The sequence below is a fragment of the Drosophila sulfurigaster genome, chromosome 2L (assembly GCF_023558435.1).
Source record: "Drosophila sulfurigaster albostrigata strain 15112-1811.04 chromosome 2L, ASM2355843v2, whole genome shotgun sequence".
Taxonomy (NCBI): domain Eukaryota; kingdom Metazoa; phylum Arthropoda; class Insecta; order Diptera; family Drosophilidae; genus Drosophila; species Drosophila sulfurigaster.
In genome coordinates, this window is record NC_084881.1 from 5,758,591 (window position 1) to 5,776,915 (window position 18,325).

At 38.4% G+C, this 18,325-nt stretch overlaps 2 protein-coding genes across 3 annotated transcripts; both read right to left on the reverse strand.

Moving 5' to 3' along the window:
* Nucleotides 1-2,749: 2,749 nt before the first annotated feature.
* Nucleotides 2,750-5,221, reverse strand: LOC133850059 (uncharacterized). Of its 2 annotated transcripts, none has more exons than XM_062286021.1 (4): nucleotides 4,964-5,221; nucleotides 3,574-3,873; nucleotides 3,354-3,497; nucleotides 2,750-3,294 (listed from the first exon to the last, which is right to left on the reverse strand). In XM_062286021.1, exons 1-4 carry the CDS (start codon nucleotides 5,031-5,033, stop codon nucleotides 2,810-2,812), a joined length of 999 nt encoding a protein of 332 aa, XP_062142005.1. In that variant the 5' UTR covers nucleotides 5,034-5,221; the 3' UTR covers nucleotides 2,750-2,809. The 2 variants fall into 2 exon arrangements, with proteins under 2 accessions (XP_062142005.1, XP_062142006.1); XM_062286022.1 differs by having other exon boundaries at nucleotides 3,354-3,494; nucleotides 4,964-5,219.
* An 11,179-nt stretch (nucleotides 5,222-16,400) lies between these two features.
* On the reverse strand, nucleotides 16,401-17,651 carry LOC133850169 (parkin coregulated gene protein homolog). The gene is made up of 4 exons (XM_062286167.1): nucleotides 17,430-17,651; nucleotides 17,302-17,372; nucleotides 16,871-17,250; nucleotides 16,401-16,820 (listed from the first exon to the last, which is right to left on the reverse strand). Exons 1-4 carry the CDS (start codon nucleotides 17,526-17,528, stop codon nucleotides 16,555-16,557), a joined length of 816 nt encoding a protein of 271 aa, XP_062142151.1. The 5' UTR covers nucleotides 17,529-17,651; the 3' UTR covers nucleotides 16,401-16,554.
* Between the last annotated feature and the right edge of the window lie 674 nt (nucleotides 17,652-18,325).

Here is an 18,325-nt window from a genome sequence, read left to right on the forward strand (position 1 = left end):
TTCTTAACTGAGGTTGTTGATGACGTTGTCTTTAATTCAGACTTATATTCCGTACTCTAGGAATGTTCTGCACTCTCCGAAAGTCACTTTATTTGTGAAATCTAGAGGTACATATACCATGAATACATGAGATTTTATATATATGTTATGTATATATGTATGTACAAATGTAGCTCTGTTCATAAGGGAGCGGAAAATTTTCTATTACTGGGAATATTCGGGTTATTCACTTCAATAGTGTATAAATATAAAGATTTTTTACTTGTGATAAGTTCTTATGAGTTTTTATAATTTTTTTATATTACACATAGAACAAGTTTCGATACATATTTTCAGTCGGTAAGGCTTTCCAATTCACTAACTAAAAATCTTGAACGGCGGATCTCGGAATTTTGATTTTTGCCGATTTGAAATGTATGTAACAGGCAGATGAAGCTGGCAAAATTTGAAACAAACTTGATCTGCGTGCAGTTTATATACATAGGGTGGATGGTGGAACCTTGTGTCCAGAACAAATGTGCGTAACGGGATGAAGGAGAACAAATGTGCGTAACGGGATGAAGGAGAAAGAAAGCTACAGTCGAGTGTGCTCGGCTGTGAGATACCCGCTACCCATTTTGAATAAAAGCAAAATATTGCGGTATTATTTTCGAAATATGCCGAAAATACTACAAAAATACTAAAAATATACCAAATGGTATATTTGATATATCGATATAGTACCGCCAAAGCAACTAAGACCCCTAGTAAGTAGGCGTTTTTGCCATACAAAGTATTTCTTTAATAACTTTCACAATTTTTATCTGATCGCAATTTTCAGGAATCATAAATACTATTGTTGTTATTGTATACATCAGCTCTAGCTTTAAAATAATTTGATTTTTTTGATTTGCGGGGGCGGAAGTGGGCGTGGCAAAAATTTGAAACAAACTTGATCTGCGTGCAAACATAACAAATGCTGTCGAATTATAGCTCTATCTCTTATAGTCTCTGAGATCCAGTGTTTCGTACGGACAGACGGATATGGCTAGATCGTCTCGGCTATTGATGCTGATCAAGAATATATATACTTTATAGGATCGGAGATGCCTCCTTCTACATACATTTCCTGCCGGCATAAAGTTATAATACCCTTCTGCCCTATGGGTAGCGGGTATAAAAACAGGTAACAACGTCTGTCTGTCTTTCTGTCCTTCTGTCTGTATGAACACCTGCATATGTGGATCTCAGAGACTGTAAAGGATATAGAGATGGAGCATGGATGGAGCAAAGCCGATCGACGTTTTCTTCCCCTGTTGACCACTAAAAATCAGGACTTTAGGGTTCGTATTTTCTACTTCATAGGCTTCAAGTGTGCAAGTGTGAATCGAGATTGTAATTTTCACAGAAGGAAATTTTCAAATGAAGCAATTAGGTAAATAAACTGTAAACAGTACTAAGAACAATACATAATATTAATAGACAGATGAATATGCAATTGATCACTACATAAGCTTGTCAAATAATAAAACGGAAATAATAAAGCAAAAATTGTGTAATTTATATAATCAAATACAATTGCATATTTATTATTATTTAGCCATCTATCTGGGTGGGATGATTCATAGCAACTTCACGTTCCACCTTGTAGGCTTAAAAAAACACCAAATTATAAAACAATACAAATGAAATTTTAAGAACTATCCAGTTAATCAGAATTTTTAAGCGTTGGTTTAAGTTGTAGCACAAGGTCAAGTTGATGATTTGCCAATAATACTTTATATGCCATAATCGCAACTAAAATAAGTAAGAGAAATATTTCAATTGTGCCTTGACCAGTCGTAGAACCCATTGTTGAAAGTATTTCCCAGACAAAAAAGATTTTTCGCTGGCAGTGCTCGCTAGTTTGTCCAATTCAATTTCTGGATAAAGGAGAAGACTGTGGTTCCATGTGGTATTTGCGATACTCTTATCGGCTTATCGCTAGTCTGTATTTTCGGATTAAAACTTGTGTTGTTGACTCTTCGAAGGGCACTTTGTTTGTGGGGTCTTGAAATTATATAGCTTTGAACAATAGCTTAAAATTTATGCCCTCAGTACATAAGAATTTATATATAGCTCTTTCGATATAGGCAGCACCATATTCATATGAATAATGCTACTTTCCTATTATTGGAAATATTTGGGTTATTTCCTTCAAAACCGATAAGATTTTTCTGTATAAAAATAAAGATTTTTGAGTTGTCAAGCTGTTAAGTTCTCATGGTTATTTCCTTCAAAACCGATAAGATTTTTTCTATATAAAAGATTTTTGAGTTGTCAAGCTGTTAAGTTCTCATGAACTTTCCTATGATGAAATTGTTTATTTGTATTCGGTTCATGTTTTACTGTCGGAATAGGATCTTACATCTAATTTTCTCCAAATAGCTTTTATCTTTCATGTCATTCCAGTTTGCACACGAACCTCATTTTGCTATCACACTATTTTGTACCCGTTAGCAGTTTTAGTCGTAGCTAATTATTTCTTCCGTGACTAATACTTTTCTGATCAATAATATATATATTATACTTAATGGGGTCGAAGATGATTCCTTTATTTTTTCAAAAATCTTCCATATATATTGTTAAGCAAAGCAAAAAAAGATCCGACGGTCTTAATAGTTGTCCGATAAAGAAAGTTTTGATGTAATTTTATACATTTAATACGAAAAGTTTTGGATATCTATAAATATGGTATACATTTAACTAAGAATTTTGTGAGAAGTTCTGGAATTATATTTAAATTGTTTATCTTGAATAGTTTTTTTTTTTAATTAACGAATCTTATGTTTTAGGAGAAAGGCTGCTCCAGCTTGCTGTCGACCTTATGGACTTGACTTTTGACAATTCCCCGTCTTGAGGGTCCTTTAATGCCTTTTGTCGTCTTGCTCGCCCGACGGCGTCTGTAGTCGGTGCCATAGGAGGCCATGCAGTAGCAGGGCTTCCAGCTGGGACGTCGCTGCAGCTGGCTCTGCTCATGCGGAGACCGCTCCGTGGTCCAAACGGGCACGTAATGGGTCCAAGTTTCGCCGTTGCGATAGATGCCGCCCACATCGGAGCTATCGCTGGTGTATACATGCTGGGGATAGTACTGGGGATAGTAGCCGTCTGAGCTAGATCTGGAGCCAGCTCGATTGCCGGCATCAAGGCCACGATGTTCAGTAGCATAGTTGGGATTCCATTGCGCCTTAGGATCGTAGGGATCTCTGGACTGATGTTTTGAGTCACCTCTGCTGCTGCTGGCACGACCCTTAAAAATGGGCACACTGGCGTCCTCTGCGGGGCGAGGGAATGAGAAGTGAAAGTTAGCTGAAAGTGAGACCGTTTTCACTTACCTTTCTCGCCGTCTCGCTGCTGAGCCGAACTCGTCTCATTTCCCTCCCCCTCGGCAGTAATTTCGAACGTAATGTCTGTGTGGATACCCACACGTTTCTTGTGTTTACCCAAGTCCGTAATTTCCACACTCTCCTTGGTATCTGCTTTGAAGTTGGCAGTGCATTTAGTTTTAGTCTGATTTGCTCATTTGCTTTTGCTGCTGTGAGCCAATTTAATTACCTTTCGTTTGCTGCTGTCCATCACCCGTATCGACAGTCACACGCACGCCGTGAATCTTCGGCCGATGGCCACTGTTTCCACCTCCACTGCTTCCGCTTCCACCTCCACCTTCATCTCCACCACCAGAGCCACTTGAACCAGCACGTCCTGTGCCCTGATCATAGCCGCTGCCACTGTTGCCCTGCTGCCCCTGTCCCTGTCCTTGTCCCTGTCCGATTATAACTGGCACACCCGTCTGGTTGTTGTTGTTGTTCTCCATGTCATCGAAATCCAACTTGGATGACACTTTATTCGCTTGACCTGGTTACGGTTACGATTAAAGCCCGTGTCCACGTACCAGTCACCATCAACATTGTTTGTTTTTCGGTTTAGCATAGAAATTACATTTAAGCAAAGAAATTTCATTTAAGTTATGCAAACACACTTTTATTCCCCAACCCCTTCACAGAGCATCTAATCCTGCCAACATCCTCCAGAGAGAGGGAAAATCGGAAGAACTGGAGCGTGTTTCACGTTAAAGCTGCCATCCACAAGCGTTGTCAATTAGCGCACGTTGATTTATTTATGGACATATCTTCATCTCGTTACCCCTTCACTACACACACATTCATATACACACTTACATACTCAGTTGAGTGACTTTCGAGTTAACTCTCCGCACTTCGACCAGTTGTGATTGCATTTCAGTATGCAAACTTTACACCATTGAACTAATTTGTTTAAATTTAATGCAATACAGTTGAGTGTGAAATTGATTTTTGATATTTTTGTTTTTGTTTTAAGACAAGTTTGTGTTCAACTTTCTATCCCGGTTTATATATTTTTATATATTTATTTTAATTTTTAGATAACTGGAATGACGCATACTACATATTGGCAAACTAAATAAACCACAATACTATATTATTTACACAGCATTCAAAATTTTAAATGACAATTATAGTAAGTGTGCTTCTTAGATCAAGTTTTAAGATCAGCTTTTAAAATTAAGATTGATCTACATTGATCTACAAATTATGGCTTGCTTCGTTCAACAATAATATAAATATTTTAAATTAAAATGTGTTCACCTTTTGTACTTTTGAAATAACTATTAATAGAAAAGATTTCGCTAACGTATTGTAAAGACTCTAAAAGGCAAAAAGGCGAATCGAATTTATCTAAGGTTTAATGATTGCTTACGATATTTTTAAAATTAAAATTCCGTGTAACATGATTCACATTTTTTGGGGAACTTTTGGTATCGCCATGAAAAGTTCCCAAATTATGGGAAATGCCCATACTTAGTCAGTGGAATGGGTGGTCTCAAAGCGATTGAAATCTTAGGCAAAAAACAATGGAAACACTTGCCACTAATTGATAAATAACCAAATTGTCGAACAATAGTAACCTTGTGCACAGTGATGAGTCAGCAGAAAGCAGCATAATCCCAAAAAAATCACAGGCTGTCCCAGGTACATTTTTGGGAATAGATGAGACAACGACCGAAGGCAAAAAGTACTTTTTAATCAAGTTAAAGATGTTTTCGTCTACCGCCGTTTTAACACTTAAGAATGTCTTGATTAATGGGATTTTTCAGTGTGGTTGATAACTCGAAGCTTTGACTTGAAGCGCGATTCAGGTGCGCACTTGAAAACCGCCGACAAACGACTAAAAAAACTAGAGACCGATTTGAAATATCTGAGGAGATTCATTAAAAATTAAATAACTAGCCAGCTGGAGAACTTGGAGAACGTAGAGAACAACAGATTTGTTGTTCAGTTTCTCAATTGTTCAGTTTTTGTTGTCTGTATTTCTGTCCCAGCTTCTGTTCCGTTCCGTTCTGTTCAGTTCTGTTCTCTTGTTGACGTTTGCACTTTGTTGATAACATCTTAACTGGGCCCATAAGTGAATCGCTGACTTTTGTTGCCGGACAGCACTTGCTGCATTGCTTGGAAATTCCAAGACGAAGAGGAGAGTAGGGGAAGTTGGGGCCAGCTTCAAAATGTAATGCGTATAAAGCCCAACTCAATCTCTAACCCCCTCTGCCCCTGACTAAATTGTAAGTAATCAGTTGGCTGGCATCTTTTGTTATTGTTTTTAGCTGAAGTTTCCGTTGTACTAAGTATCTTGGAGATTCTATTGTGTCTGATGAAGTGCTTATACCTTATAATGCAATTACACAAAGAGCATAAACGAACGGCATTAGTGTTTGCCAAAAGCAACTTTAACAATCCTTCAATATATGATGAATTGGAACTTACTAACTGAGTGTATTAGTAAAATTATTTATTTTTCAATCAGTAACTGTGGCTGACATTTGCTACTTATTAAAGGAATTTTCCATTCATAGAGTCGCACAAGTGAAATTGCATTCTTTAATATTTATTCAAGAATGTTCTGCTTTATACGAATTTGAAAATTATAAGACCGATTTGAAAAAATAATATTTGAGATTAGTATTGCTTTGTTTGCTTATATGATAATAAATATAAATACAGGGTATTTTCTTTTGTACTGACGTTCAAGATCTGAATGCTAAACTTTTGTGTTTTGGTCTTTTTCATAATGCTCTCATCATTCATCATTTGCTGGCGATTCGATGTTTCTCGTGTCTCAGCTCTCAGCATTCAGATTGCCAGAGCTATCACAATTATATTTTGTGGCAATTTTGACAGCGCAAACGATTATCTTCATTAGCTGTCGACCGACCATATAATATCAGAATCAAATTCAAGTTCAAGTTGAGTCGGCGATTACTTTGAACAGTTCTCCCTTCGTTCTCTGCTAATCCCCCCATTTGGTTAAGCTGATGCCACAGTCATTTGTTAGCCAACGCCTCGAAGCACCACATTTTGGTGTTTTGGGTGGTTTATCTTGAGCGGGGAAATTGCATTTGAACCACACATGTTGGAATAATAATGTCAAGCCAAACAAATGTAAGGACCATAAATTCTTTCGGTCTTCGAAGAGGGCGCCAGAGCTTTTGCCTCGGCTCCCGGGCAATTAATTAGCAATTGCATTTGCTGCTGTCATTACGTGTGATAATTAAAAGGGCGCACGAGTCGTCCAAGTGCACAAATAGAAGGCTGGCAGGGAGTGAATTCTGGCAAATGTATGGCCATAAATTTGATGACCCGGCCCGGTTGAGTTCACTTCATTTTGGTTTGGATTCGTTTGCTTTCATTTTGGCCTGTTCTTGCCCTGGGCTCAACTGCAAATGCACTTTAATCTCGAATTTATCAAGTGTAATAGTTGGGCCAAGGGTTGGGTCCTGCCTAATGGGGTTGAGATTATTGTTGCCCCGGGCCACAGCTCCAACATTGCCGCACACTTTTGTAATCTGGCGGATTAGAAGCGCACCCACAAAAGCCTATCCACAACACTCCACGATGCGAGTGTGTGGACATGGGATGGGCTTGTCTTGGCACTACGTGCAGACCCATTAAACAGATGGATTTCGTTGTCAACATTTTTAATATACTTTTGCTGCCACAGCCACTGCCACTGCCATTGCAGACTCGAATCTCTCATCTGCTTATCTGCCCGACTACCCGCTTGCCCGACCTCTGGGCTGGCATCTTCTGGCTTCTTCGAGTATTTGCATAAAGTTTTGCTTGCAACAACTTAATTTTCATTGTTTCTATGCATTTATGTTGCACTTGCCGGACGGACGGAATGGACTCACTCAAGTGTAGCTGGTAAGTTCAAGTGCGTCATTGTCTTCCACTCAAGATACTTTCAGCACTTGCATAATTTTGTCCTCCCAACAACTTTCAAAATGTTCGCTGCATACTTTTAGGGATGCAGAGTAATTAAAATTTGTCTGTATTTAAAAAGTATTTCATAGCATACTTTAAGAAATTGAATTTGTCCCATTTAAGCTAACCCTTTATTTTCAACAATTGGGACTTATAGCTATATTATATACTTATATCTGGTAGCACAGCGGAATATAATAAATAAATAATACTTTCTTTTTTGTATTTTACCAAATAGTAATTATTAACTTATTTGAGACGAGAAAATTATTAAAAATTTAATTTAATTTAAATAAGTTGTTGTAAACAATGTTTAGTAAAGTAAATTCAGATTTTTATAGTAATCTAATTGATCTTGCGAAATAAAATTGTATACATTGAGTTTAAATGTTTTCAAAAAACTCATATTAAGTTTGGTAAATTAAAAACAATCATTCAAGAATTTGAGCGGTTTTCGAAATCAGATTTTTTTGAAGTTACTCAACTCTAGTAGAATATTTCTTAGTTAAAGAAGCACCAAAAAGAACCAGAAGTTGTCTTTGTGTAACAATCGATTATTTTGCTCCAATTTTTAATTAAAGTTTAATTAAGCAACAAAAAAGTCTTATCGTCGATCTTCGAGCTTGCGAAAAGATACTTGTATCTTGTATCCGTAAAATAATTTTCACTTTAAATGAATAAGTAGTAATAATAATATTTATGTTGAAAATTTCATTTGAAACTGTTCTTACTTCTTTAATAGCTTCAAACCGATTTAAGCTTACAGATCTAAAACTTGTCTAACTAAAAAAAATAGAATTGCCAATTGTTCTTGATTTTGATTTATAACATGAATAAGCCATGCATTACTTTTTCTTAATCGATTTGATCAAAAATGATTTAAACAAACAACTTTGAACAAATAAAAAGCATTCAAATTTATTTACAAGTATTAAATGTTTTTCTTTTTGATTGCAAACGCAGCCATTTTCAGTTCGAACTAAATTCAAAATTGTTGTTTGGTTAACTATCTTAAGTTTTTGGCCATAAATGTTAATTACAGCAACAAACACATTGTTGAATGCCAACTCAGATGCAGATACAAAGATACAACATGTTTGGCCAACAAAGACAATGCAGATATAGAGACAGTGTGGACATTGCGGGCAGACGGAGAGGAAGACAGAGGGGCAAACAAATGGGCACAGCAACTGGGAAAGGAGCAACTGGCTGAGTATTTGGGCAGTTTGCAAACAATTAAAATGGTAAAATCAAAATCGAAATACACAAATTTATGCGTCTAGCTGCCAGAGCCATATTACAATACGACAATACTGTAAATAAATTGCACAAATTCGGAGTGAGGGTGGCAACGATGGAGAGCGGGAGGTGGAATGCAACTGCCGCTCAACTAATGAAATAATGGGCCAGCAGAATTAAATTATGGCCGAACAATTCCCTCGAGTGTTGCGTATCTCCGACTCCAGAGTCTAGACAATAACTAAATTTGCACCAAGGTAAAGGAAACGAAAATTTTGATTGCATTGTTGCCGTTTGATTTCCACCACCACCACAACCCTCCATCCATCTATCCATTCATCCCACTCACCAATTTAGCAAGCCAGCCAGCAAAACCATCCCCAGAGCCAGCGATCCGACGACCTATTGCTTGATCCGCCGACGACCTGTTTGTTTACTCCAACCCTTAACACTGAAACACTCATTGACTATTCACACTCATATTTTTCCATACAACACTATTACTGCATCTTCTACTTACATACATATATATATACATACATATCTGTATGTATCTGCGCTCCCATTATTATTATATTTATATTTCTTTTTTTTTCAGCTATATAAAATTTTTATTATTTGCTCGTTTACGGCTTTGGGTCTGGAATCATTGTCGGGTTGTTTTGCTTTATCGTTTCTCGTTTCTTGTGTAGTGCGAAATTATCACAAAATGCATTGAATTTGCTTTTATTGTTGTTGGCTTTGGTCGGACACCCACCCTCTGCACAGTGGTTCCACCCATAGGCCAAAAATAAAAAAGTCATAACAACAAAAATTTACAAAAAGTAAACAAATCGTTACTAAAATGTCCAAGCTTCTTCATTGCAAACTAGATTTTTCTGGAAATTTAACGGGACATTCTAAAAATAGAATGCAAAGTGTGAACACGTCTTCAATTTTGCTGCAGCAACTGCGTTTAGTGGGCTTTTTGTCAAAACAAAAGTGAAGTTCAAAGTGGTCGGACGTTCGTAAAAATTCACCAAATTGGCGCTTCTTGTAACTACGAGCTTTTACGCATGTACATCTTTGATCTTTGGTGCACAGAAGAGGGCACGAATGCAGAAGAAACTCGATAAGTAATTAGTTTAGTAGAAGAAAGCAGAAAGGTAATTTAAATAGTCTTATACATATCTTGGATGCTAATAATCAAATTTTAGCACTGTAACTCCACCGGAAGTATTTTGGCGCACTATCGGCATATAAGCCATACTAAGGTTGTATGGGAGCTATAGGATATAGTATTCCGATCTAGACAATTTTTTTACTATATATACAAAATATTTTTATAGAATTTTGGGCAAAATTTCGTAGCAATATAACATCTAGAAGTATTTTTGGCCGCAACTCCCATACTGGCGGAACCACAGTGCTCTGTAGCTTCGTCAGTACTCCCGTTCCCCACAATCTCTGATTCCAGCTGCAATGCAGCGGAAGTAAGGGGAACAACTGAAGCCGCCTCAGCGTCTGTCGTCTTATCGTTTCCTTTGTTGAGTGCCTGACGCAGCCGCTAACGCCACTGTTGCTGCGGTTACTGCGTAGCGGGTGGCGCAGACAGCACAGTGGTTCATGATCGCTTGCAAAACGTATCAACATTTGCAACTGCTTGTACTAAAATAAAGTATTTGCATTTATAGAAATATTCGACATTGTTATTACAAGCTTATTACTCAACTGATATTATTATTATTATTATTATTATTATTATTATTATTATATTATTATATTATTATTATTATTATTATTATTATTATTATTATTATTATTATTATTATTATTATTATTATTATTATTATTATTATTATTATTATTATTATTATTATTATTATTATTATTATTATTATTATTATTATTATTAAAGCCCTTACTTTTTCATAATATTTTTCTATAATACTTATTTAACATACATATTTATAAATACTATTAAAAAATAAATAGAAAATACATTATATTCTTTGGTATATTGTGTACCACTGTGCATGCAGGGTTTCTTTTTGCCACCTTCCCGAAGGACAAGCAGGTTATCCTGAAAGCAAAAAATTTGTTTTCAGGCCCTTGAAAATGAAAATGTTCTCTGCCGCTGCACCGCATCCATAGAGCTTCTGCCCTTGCCGTTGCTGTCGCCGTTTCTGCTGCTTTAGCTTTGACTGCGGCTTGTTGAGTGTCCACCACTCCGGTCTGCAGACAAGCGCCCAGCTATCAACTCCACCCACTGTGCCCGGTGCCCGGCACTTAGCCGACAATGAGCAATGACAGCTCCGAGCACATTGATGGTGACAAGGGAGTCGCTGGTAGCAGGGGAGTCGCCCTTTCAAGAGAGCCGCTTGTGGTTTTACTGCAGACAACGGACAACGGAGCGGTCCATGTTTTTGGTGCGTCTGCACGTCCGTTGCATCTGTCGCATGCCGGAACTAAACAACAACAGTGGCACCCATGAGATGTCCCATCAACCCCTCATCGGATGCATGAAAAACCGGAGAGTCCGCTGCCGATAATGATGCGTACGCGTTGGCGATTATGATGGGTTTGATAGAGACGACAACTACTCGACTTGACATGCATGATTTAGTAAGCTCTCTTACAGTCACCCCTCCCACCAACTGCTAACTGCCAACTGACAATGCACCCCACAACCGCCCTCGACCCTCGCATCGTTTTCCATTTCGCAAATTGCGAATAAGTCGCCGGGGCAGTCGCCGTGTGCCGTGTGACATTTCTCGCAAATTATGTTTTTGTCGGTGCCAGCCCAACCTAATCCGATTATTGTCTGCTCCTGACCCTAGCTCTGATCCACTCCACCTTCGCTTCCACCGTCAATTCGAACTCCGACTCATATTCAGCGCCTGCAATCGCGCTGCAGTTTTGTATCGCGGCTAGCATATGGCAGCCATGTGGACAGTGGCTGTTCGGCATTTACAAGGCATTGTCCTGGTTCTGCTTCTGGTTCTGGTCAGAGTAGTATTCGGGGTTACAGACACAAACTCAAATACACAAACACACACACACACATACACACACACGCCCTGTAATTGGATTTCGATGACTGCAAATTGGTGATAATTTCGATTCGCTTCTGGGCACCATGAACGTGATTCGACGCAGTACGCGAAATGTGAGCATCTGCGCCCAACACGGATTCCGGACTCTTTATGCCGGGTCGTGACTGGATGAACATGGATTCTCATATTGTGGCAAAGCCAAGTCGCAAAATATGTCAAACTTCTCGCATTGGCCCCTTTACTCAAAGCATAGCTTGCCCTCAAGTTGGCCGATGAATCCTTAAAGCTGCAAAGCACTAATGAATGTTATCAAGGAACAGCGAAAGAAATGACAGAACTATGAAAAATAATCAATGGTGTTGAAAAAAAATGTTAGTTACGTATTTATCATTATTGTCCAGAAAACTAAGTTAAAATTGATCTGTTATCTTAAAAGAGATTTTGACTAACTTGAAATTTTGAGTAAAGCTTTTAAAAAGAGAAAACATGGTCATTATATACTGATTTTTTTTTATATTTATTGAAATTCACAAAAACTCTTTATAATTTCACGAAAGAACACTTCAAGAATGAAATAATTAAAAATATTATTAGCTTTTAAGCTTAATTCAGAATTTCAACTAACTTAAACAAATAAGAAGGTGACATAGTCAAGTTTGCTAGTCTGGTCCGCTACCCATTTAGAATAAAAGGAAAATAGTTTGGTATTAATTATAACAAAAACAAAATTAATTTGCAACAAAAATACTAAAAATATATCATAGTATTTATTGTATATTGATATAGTATTACATTCAAAATATACCATTGAGTGCTAAATGTACCAGATTGTCAGCCAAAGCATTGGTTTTTTTCCATACAACTGTATTTGTTATATAACTTTCTTAAATAATTTTTATCTAATCGCAAGCAAATATTCAGGAATCCTTAATACTATAGTTATTATTGTATGCATAACTCGTGCCATCGAAAAAAATATATATCTATATATCCACTGATTTATACGGTCAGACAGACAAAAGACAGACGGACATGGTTATATCGTTTCGGCTGTTGACGCTGGGGGTTGGAGATGCCTCTTTCGATCTGTTGCATACATTTATTTCCTGCAAGCATAAAGTAGGTACATAAATAAATCTACTATACATAAGTATTACTAAAAAGTTTAGATCATTTTATAAAGTTGTTTTGCCGCATTTACATTTGTTTAGAAAAATTTATTAGAATCCCATATTCGTAATGAAATATAAGTAGAACCAGTTAAACTCATCTTTCGCTTAGCAGATTTAACAGAAATTGAAATTAATCGCTCAGCAAAGAGAAGGTAAATTTTCTGGTATTTCATTACATTATTTTAAGCTGAACTAGAAATACCCGTCTTTATCACTAAAATACAGATATTTAATTATTAAAATTTAAAAAACTCATGAAAACTGTTGTTAATTTTGTTTTAAAAATAAATGTGGTTTCTTATTAAAATCGACAACAAAGCGACCAGCACACAAAAATTGCGACTTAAGTTTTTAATTGTCGCGATTTCTCCTTTTTAATTTCTTTTATAGTTAGATTCATTCAGAGTCATATAAAATGACATATCTTCTTAGCAAACAATCGACTTTTCTTTGATCGAGATTCCACCCTGGCATGTTGCAGCCACAGAAAGTACTCTTTCAGCACCCAATGCTCCGTTCAGGTCTTCCCCATTTTCTTCCCACCCACATGTGGGCAACACTTTCGGTTTCCTTTGGCCACATTGATGTCTGGGCCTCATTACATTGGATTGTGCCCGCGGGGCGTTTCGTGTCAATTTATGCAACTCTCCTGCAATTTCCGGTATATTAAAGCAATTTCCAGCCAAACAGCAAACCAGCCCACCAAAATGCTCATCAGCCAAGTGGACATGGTCATGGTCATGACTTAATGCATATGAATATATATGTGAATGATGTGAGTGTGTGGCGGAAATACTCTCCTGGGCATTAGGGGGACAATGTGGGCATGTGGGGTCCCCACGTTAATCGCTAGCTAACAGTAAAGTTCCAGTTCCAATTAGAGATGAGCAAATGTCGTGCTTTGCATCGTGACACGAATCAATAAGGAAAAATATTTATTCAATTTATTATTGTCATTCTGTACTGTCCCTTCAAGTTGATAAATGTCAAAGTCTGTTTGAATTAAAGTCTAATATTTCTTGTCGCATCTCAAATTTCAAGTGCGAAAAGTCTCGAGTACCAGTCGCAACGCACACACACAGTTTCTCAAATAGAATTTCAATCGCTTTAGCACAATTTTCCAGCTAAATCAAAGTTTAACAACCCCGCGGCGAACCCTTTGCCCCCTTACATCTGGTGTGCTGGAGAGAGACTGGCACATTCGGTGAGATGAGACGCAATAAAAAATTGTTCAAAAACTGCGTAAAAATGTCAAAACGTTTTAAGACCATTGGAAGCAACACAATAAAATTGAAAATGAGAGCGAAAACGAGAAAGAAGATGAACATTTGCCAAGCAGCAGCCAAATGCAATTTATCTGGCGGGTGGGTCGACAAGTGACGCTGCACCCAGGGGGACTGTTTGATTTACCGTCAACAGGAGATTAAAAAAAAATGGAGGAACGTTGGAACCCAAAAAGTGAATTAAGAATTTGTGTGGTGGAACGAAGCAACCAATCGAAGGGTGGTTTCACAGCCGAATACTGAGCTGAGGGCGAGGGTGGGGGCAAATTGAGTTGCAACACTTGGCAGGTTTTTATCTACGCACCACAATCAAAACCAACCAGTCAGCGTGTCAGGGAATCAGCATGGGTGGGTCGGATAGTCAGCATGTCAGCATGTCGGCAGATCGCAGGTTGTTGGACAAACCACCAAGCCAGACTGGACTTTGCCCAACCAGGAGCAGGACGAGTAGCAAAACAGAATGAGCTGTGAACTCTGTTTTGTGTTGGCTCGCGTTGATAACAAGATTTGTTTTTCAAAATTATGGAGGGTCGTACTTAATTACGTTGAAAAGCGCAATAGCACCACAGAAGCCACTCGCCATCTACATAAGCCAGAGCCAACCAGGACATCCAATAGCTGCCCAACCCAACTCAAAACTCAGCCCTGTTTCAGCCCCCGCAAAGCGGCAATTTAACTAAATTAATTTTAGAGCGTGCTCGCTCTTCGATTGCTGAAAAGTGCCAGCAGCACAGTTCAGCACAGGAGTCAAGAGGTTGGCCCAATGCTTGATTTTGGCCAGATACGACGAAAGGCAGACACTGCCTGGTTGTCTGGAGGGGAGATCGTACACAGCGGCATAGGACAGGGTGAGCACACTCCCTGCTCCTCGTCCTCCTCACTTTCTCTGGGCCAATGCACACACGCATCCTTAGACAAATGTGTCTGTCTGGCTCGTTGGCAGTCAGACAGCCAAACAGCCAAACAGGCAGCACTCTACATGGATATTCCATTAAACCAGCCGGCGAATTGAACAATTTTCACTTTATGATTTATTGTAATGAGCTTTTTATTTACGGGACTCCTTACGTATATTGTTCATTGTTGAAAATTGTCTGCTCGATGGAAGCTTGTTTTGAAAATTAAAAATTAATTAGGCATTTATCATTGGCTTCCCTTCAGTTGGTTTGGGTTGCGTTCGTTTTTTTATTTTAAATTGAGAAGCGCTAACAGATGGCTCGTTTCCTAATAGGGGAGTGCAGCAATGTGGAAAGAACTCAAAAAAATATCAAATTATATTAGGCAAAGCAAAGTACAGAAATAGGATAATATGATAATATTTTTTAATATCTCGAAATACACATTACGAGAATCTAATATATGTTAGAAAGACTATTTTATTGTTTACATCAATGGTGATTGATTTCTAATTTATTATAATGAACTGGCTATTTTTGGTGTAGTTGGTTTAGAAATTATAAACAACATATTTTGGAAAAATCAGAAAAAAGAAAGAAAAATAAAAAATAAAAATAGAAATAGCTATTAAATTAATGGAAAAGTAAAACGATAAGTTATTATTTTATATATCCGTCAAATGCATTCTAGTTACATAAATATATTATAACGAAATCTTTTATTTTTTTTTTTAAGTAATATCCTAATCATAAGATTTAAAGTATTTCTAGATCGTAACAAACAAGTAAGAAAGTTACAGTCGAGTGTGCTCGACTGTGAGATATCCGCTACCCATTTTGAATTAAAGGAAAATATTGCGGTATTTTTTAAAATATACAAAAAAAATCGAAAATACTAAAAATATGACAAATGGTATATTTGTTATACCGATATAGTACCATATTCAAAATATACCATAGACGGCACAATATACCAGATTGTCAGCCAAAGCAACTAAGACCTCTAGTAAGTAGGCGTTTTTGCACACAAAAGTATTTCTTTAATACCTTCCACAACTTTTTTCTGATCGCAATCAAATTTTCAGGACTCATTAATACTATAGTTATTATTGTATACAATTCGCAGCTGTAGCTTGAGAATTACGCTTGTTATTCGAATTTTTTGATTTGCGGGGACAGAAGTGGGCGTGGCAAAAATTTGAAACAAACATGATCTGCGTGCAAACATAACAAATGCTGTTGTTATAGCTTTATCTCTTATAGTCTCAGTGTTTCATACGGACAGACGGACAGAGAGACAGACATGGCTATTGATGCTGATCAAGAATATGTATACTTTATAGGGTCAGAGATGCCTCCTTCTACCTGTTACATACATTTCCTGCCGGCACAAAGTTATAATACCCTTCTACCCTATGGGTAGCGGGTATAAATATGGGGCCTATTAAATTAATAAATGCAATTATTTTGTATTTTTTGCAGGCTGTAGGCTCAACCAGACTGTCAAGTTTTATTTGCGCTAAATTTCGAACCTAACTGATGATAATTTGTTGGCATTCATAATCTAAGCAACCGAACCAAACAAGTTTTGATCGAAGGAACTCTCAACTGTGTGTTCAATGCTTGGTGCCCTCATCGAGATTTTGACAGCGGGGAAAGACGCTGCTTTCGTATGTGGGCACCATGTACTTGATGTTGATAAAGGCATTAGGGCCTCCGCAGAACTCCAGTAGCTTCAGTGTATCCTCAATGACATCGCCAATGCGCTTGCTGCGATCGGGATCGATGCCCTCGCCCAGGTTCACATTGACGTTCTTGTACAGATTGCACACGGCCAGCAGTTGGCGATAGAAAGGAACTAGGGCCTGCCCCACACAAGGTCCTAATTGGCCAAAGAATGAGATCACTTCTTGTTTATCGAGCGCAACTTACCCAAGCGGACCATCAGCTGCAGCACTTGCAGAGCAGAGATGATGATGCCCTTGTCCCGAGTCTGAAAAGCGCGTTTGAGCGGAAGTATGAGCTTGGGAAGCACCGGAAGAACCTTATGCGGTTGCCGCATGATCAGATCGACAGCTGCATTAACTGCCAGCAGCCGTGTATCGCTGTCTACGTCGGCCAGTCCGTCGAGGAAGATGGGCAGATAGTAGCAATAGTCGAGCTCCTCGGGCGTGCAGTGCCAACGCAACGGACGATCCTTGGTGGGATCCTGTTTGTTGCTGCGACCTGAGAGGGCAACAGGGATGTCGCCACGCATAAAGTATATCTTAAAGACAGTCTCCTTGACGGGCTGACGCTTGAATATATCAATTCTGCAAGGTGAACTGTTAATAAGAGAAGTGCTGCATAGATTTACAACTCACTTTGTGGGAGGCTTCACTACGGTGCCCTTCTGCAGAGCCTGAAATGTAAAGGCTGGCACCTCACGCTTGGCCTGAAGGAGGAATAGTGTTTCTTATTACCCAACCCATTAAACCCAATTAAAACTTACCCGCTTCGAGCGCAAGTAGAGCAGCTCTCGACAGACCCGACCAGGCTCATGAATGCGCTTGGCACGTTCGTGTAGATCCGGGCACTTCTTGACATCCATAATGTATTGTGAACATATAAAGATGGGTAGAAAATCGATGTGTCTGAACCAGACACAGAACGAGACTATGAGACTGAGACCGAAATATTATTGTTCAAATCGTGTGGGCTGCTGAGTGGAAATGACGCCGAGCCAAACAGCCGAAACCTTTAAGCTCAGGCCTACTTCGCTTCGATAAGAAGATGAAAGTTGCCCCCTTGAGTTTGAAGGGAAATATTGGGCTGAGTAGGCAAGTAAATAAATTACCAGTATAAATATAGAAATATTTATATTTCAATGTCTCTCCGTCTATAACATTTGCTTATCAAGACTCGCCAACAACACATCCCCAAATTTGGGGGGAAACAACTCAACACCTAAAATGTCTCTAAAGAGTCGTAAAGGGAAAGTGCAAACATTTTGCGCACTTTATCATCTTTTTCCATTTCCATGTGACGGCGGCAAGTGTAAATATTTTGTAACGTCACCAATTACGGTGTCTGTCAGGAGTCTCCCCAGTTTGCCACCTCTCCACTCTCCACTCTCCAGTCTCCACCGTTGGTTCACATTTTGAAGTCGCGCCTCTAAGCGCATTAACCTACTTTATTCCCTGGGTGCAAAAACGAGACACGTGACTTTTCTATCTATCTTCCTATCTACGCCACACTTTGTTCTCTCTCTCTCTCTTTCGTGTATTTCGTATGAGCTCTTAATTAATTAAAATTCAAGCTGCGAATTAGGATTTCATCTAAACTCCTCAACTGCTTAACGCTCAACACAGCGCTGACTTTTTAATTACCCACGCACAGCTTTTCACT